This window comes from Cyprinodon variegatus, unplaced genomic scaffold, assembly GCF_000732505.1.
Source record: "Cyprinodon variegatus isolate N-32 unplaced genomic scaffold, C_variegatus-1.0 Scaffold1218, whole genome shotgun sequence".
NCBI lineage: Eukaryota > Metazoa > Chordata > Actinopteri > Cyprinodontiformes > Cyprinodontidae > Cyprinodon > Cyprinodon variegatus.
In genome coordinates, this window is record NW_015151671.1 from 111,902 (window position 1) to 115,973 (window position 4,072).

The 4,072-nt window shown below is 45.7% G+C and overlaps 1 protein-coding gene across 1 annotated transcript in view; it reads left to right on the top strand.

The window, feature by feature from the left end:
• The first annotated feature begins 1,396 nt into the window (after positions 1-1,396).
• Positions 1,397-4,072, top strand: part of LOC107102214 (serine/threonine-protein phosphatase 2A 56 kDa regulatory subunit delta isoform-like) — a 14,159-nt gene continuing 11,483 nt past the window's right edge. Inside the window, exons 1-3 of the mRNA XM_015401424.1 lie at positions 1,397-1,665; positions 2,784-2,864; positions 3,366-3,540. Of these exons, the coding sequence (XP_015256910.1) occupies positions 1,639-1,665; positions 2,784-2,864; positions 3,366-3,540 (283 nt within the window). The 5' untranslated portion in view covers positions 1,397-1,638. The remainder of the gene's footprint in view (positions 1,666-2,783; positions 2,865-3,365; positions 3,541-4,072) is intronic.

The window sequence follows — 4,072 nt, forward strand, 5'->3', positions numbered from 1 at the left end:
TTCCCATATAAAAAGGTTTTATATTCTCATCAACTTATTTCACTGATTCTCTGTTATATGTTGACGCAGGGGAGGATTTACCATCAGGCAATACTAGGCAGCTACTTAGGGCCCCAAGTTCCTGGGGGCCCCATAAAACCCTGTTTCCATGTCTGGTTAATACAACTACTACTTATTTCTGCACATTAATTATGTTTTTGATAAAAATCCTTTTGGCTAAAATGCCATCAGAACGCTGATAATATTAAGTGTGTCTCAGCCCCTCCCCTTCAGTGTCCACCATATTGGATCAGTCCATTTGCTGCACATGTTCAGAAAGGTCCAAACAGACAGCAGCAAACCATTTGAAAACAAACCATGCAAAGAGCAGTGTTGCCAACTTAGCGCTTTAGTCGCTATATTTAGCCACTTTTCAGACCCCTCTAGCACTTTGATTTCTAAAAAGCTCCTAGCGCCAAATCTAGAGACTTTTTTCTGCTACTGGAGACTTTGGAGACAACATCTAAAAGCAGCGAACTCTGCTCTCCAGAGCGAGTAGATTGGTAACCCCGCCTCCTGCTCTCCTCTATCTTGTCTGCTGTCATGATTCATGCAGCTATTATTTCATCCAAATAAAAAATGGAGAACAGATAAGCAGATCATGGCTTGTCTACAGTGAAAAGAAGGACTGGGTTATTTACTTTGGCCTTTTTGGAAACACAGGAAGGAGCAATCAGCTAAGTGAGCTTAGTGCTTGGAAAAAATCTTTCATTCCTTTAGAGACAGCATGAAAAGTCAGCTGAGTACAAAACATAGAGAGGAAAACAAGAAGAAAAGGGACAAGAAGAGAGGGACACAACCTAGAACAGATAATGGATGTCTATTCTATTAACATTTATCTATCTGGAGAATGAGTCTGTTTTATGTGTTGTCTTCTCAGAGGGGCCCATGCCTGTCTTTGCCTGGGGCCCCAGATTTCCTAAATCAGCCCCTGTGTTGACGATCAGGTAAAAAAAACAACCATAAAATTCAATATTTAGATTTGACGTATGAGCAGAAGATGCTCATAAATCTCCCTGCATCCAGGCTGCTTTCATTATATTTACTGATCAAACAGTAAAGCTGATTGAACTGATTTAGATCTATGAGGTCAGTCCACTTTATCTCATTATGTAATATGGTTTTATATTTCATCTCTCCTTTTTACAACTTTTAAATTAACTTCCTTTATTGTTGCTTTTTAAACATGTCTTTATATTTTATTATTTAGCATTAAATGATGTGTTGGAACATAAACATCTGTTTCCTGCAGATAATCTTTGTTGGATCATTTTATCTATATTCTGTTCAGACTGTTCTGTGGTTCGGAGCCACCAGAACCAGACCATAAACCCTGTGGTTCTGGTTCGGTTTCCTCCGTGTTGCTGGGGAAGAGCCCAGACCTGCATCACCTCCCTACAGCCTCGCCCTCCATGTTAAACTCGCTCTAATCCAATGGGAAAAATCCCTGCAGGCGTTGCTAGGTAGACTTCCGCACCGGCAGCCAATGAGATCGGCCGTGTTGAGGAGCGAGCGCAGGAGCTGGAACTGACCGAGTGACAGCATCTGATTCCCGGGGAGGAGGAACTCTGAGTCTCCGTGGGAAAATCAGCGGACAGGATGCCGAACAAACCCAAGAAGGAGAAGGTGAGCGTGGGGCGGCGGGGGTGTAACGCGGAGCCTGTCCACGCAGAACACGCAGAAGCGTTGAGGACAGTTCTGATGCTAAACGCTAAAGGCCCGTTAGCATCACATCGCCCTGAAGTTAGCTTCTGATTGAATGAGGATAAAAACTGAGGATTTAAAACAAATTAAACATTTATAAAATCTTTATAATGATCTTAGAGAAATAATTATTCCATCAATTTAACATTTTTTATTCTTCATCAGCATTAGGAGGGGCTATACAGTAAAGTTTCCATAAATAATCAAACAGTGTTTCTTTGGTTTTAAGCTGTAATTTTTCGCGCTTCTTTGGACTTTAAGAAAGATTCTGTTTAATGAAGGTCTGTTGATTATTTTAACTTTAAAAAAGATAAAATAAGGAAATAAAACAGCAAACAGCGACAGTTTTGGCTGCTTTACAGCCCCGAGAATCAGAAGCTAACATCAGCAGAGTTAACGGTCTCTACAGACCAGCAGAACCAGCAGGAACCGCTCAGCCCAGTTCTGTAGGTTCACTGGGATCCGGCCTGGAACCAGAGTGGACCTGCTGGTTCTGACGGGTCCACAACTCCTGCTCCATCAGCTGCTTTTCTGACAGGCTGGTTCTGAGTGATGATGGGAGGCAGAGCAGCAGTGACGTCAGCAGGATGTTCTCCTGCAGTGGGTCGGTCCTTCCAGGAGCCTCACTGCTGCTTCTGGGGAGAAAGGTTGTTCCTGTGGGTCGAACTGGACCGCTCCGCAGGAGGTCCAAACCTGACCGGTTCTGATGTTAGGAGAACATCAGGCTTCTCCACTGAGCAGAGAAGCTTCTGGATGAAGGTCCTACCCAGAGGCTCCATGAGGTTCTTCAGCTGGAGATGGATGATGGTTCCTGAATCACGTGACGGATCAGAGCTCTGATTCTGTCACAGTGGAACCGCTTCATCTGCTCTTATTTTGAAAAGTTGTTCCACAGGAAGTGGAGCTACTGCAGCCTAAAATAAAGGGAATCATGAGGAGGACTGATGTCTGATAACATCTGAGATGTTGCAGTTCTGGTTCTGATCCAGATTCCTTTCAAACAGACTAAAGGCGTCATTTTGATTCTGGTTCTTTTGTAGGAATCCAGCAAATCTTCCAAAAGCAGCACGAAGAACAGCAGCGGCAGCGGGAAGGATGCTGCTCCAGAGAGCTCCGAGGAGGTAGGTACCACCAGAACACCACCGGTTCTGATCCGAAGTCCACAGGTTCTGATCAGTTCTTCAGCCTGAAATTAGTGGGTTTTTCAAACCCGGGTCGATCCGCTAGCAGTTGCCATTTGGATTACGCTGATGATGAGGTCTGCTCCTTAATCTCAATGGTAGCGAGGAAGGTCTGATCTCCATTTCAGCTGAGTTATAGTTGTCATGGTTACCTGATTTGTTTAGACGTCAAGGAGAGAACTAAAGACCTGGAACCAGACCTGGTCAGGAACTGATGTAGAACTAGAACCACTGCTGGTTGTAGTTCTACATGTTCATGCATGCCTGCTCCACATGTTCCTACATAGATGTTCCAGATGTTAGTTCAGATGTTCCCTCATGCTTGTTCCTGACGTCGGTTCATAGCTAGAAGTTCTGCTGAAGCGAATTCTGCTGCCCCACCAGGTTCCTGAGAACACGCATCATTTCTGGAGTTTCTCACTATCCGGTCCGTGTCTGCAGGTCCAGCAGCAGAGCGGCAGCAAGCGGCCCAGCAACAGCACACCTCCCCCCACCCAGCTCAACAAGATCAAGTACTCTGGAGGTCCTCAGCTGGTGAAGAAGGAGCGCCGCCAGAGCTCATCACGCTTCAGCCTGACCAGGAACAGAGAGCTGCAAAAACTACCTGCTCTCAAAGGTGATTAAACCCTTTAGAACCTAAACCTGAGCTAAACAGAACCCTCAGAACCTAAACCCGAGGTAAACTGACCCTGCAGAACCTAAACCTGAGCTAAACTCACCCTGCAGAACCTAAACCTGAGCTAAACAGAACCCTCAGAACCTAAACCCGAGGTAAACTGACCCTGCAGAACCTAAACCTGAGCTAAACTCACCCTGCGGAACCTAAACCCGAGCTAAACTGACCCTTTAGAACCTAAACCCGAGCTAAACTGACCCTGCGGAACCTAAACCTGAGCTAAACTGACCCCTCAGAACCTAAACCCGAGGTAAACTGACCCTGCAGAACCTAAACCCGAGCTAAGCTGACCCTGCAGAACCTAAACCCGAGCCAACCTGACCCTGCAGAACCTAAACCTGAGCTAAACTGACCCTGCAGAACCTAAACCCGAGCTAAACTGACCCCTCAGAACCTAAACCCGAGCTAAACTGACCCTGCGGAACCTAAACCTGAGCTAAACTGACCCTGCAGAACCTAAACCCGAGCTAAA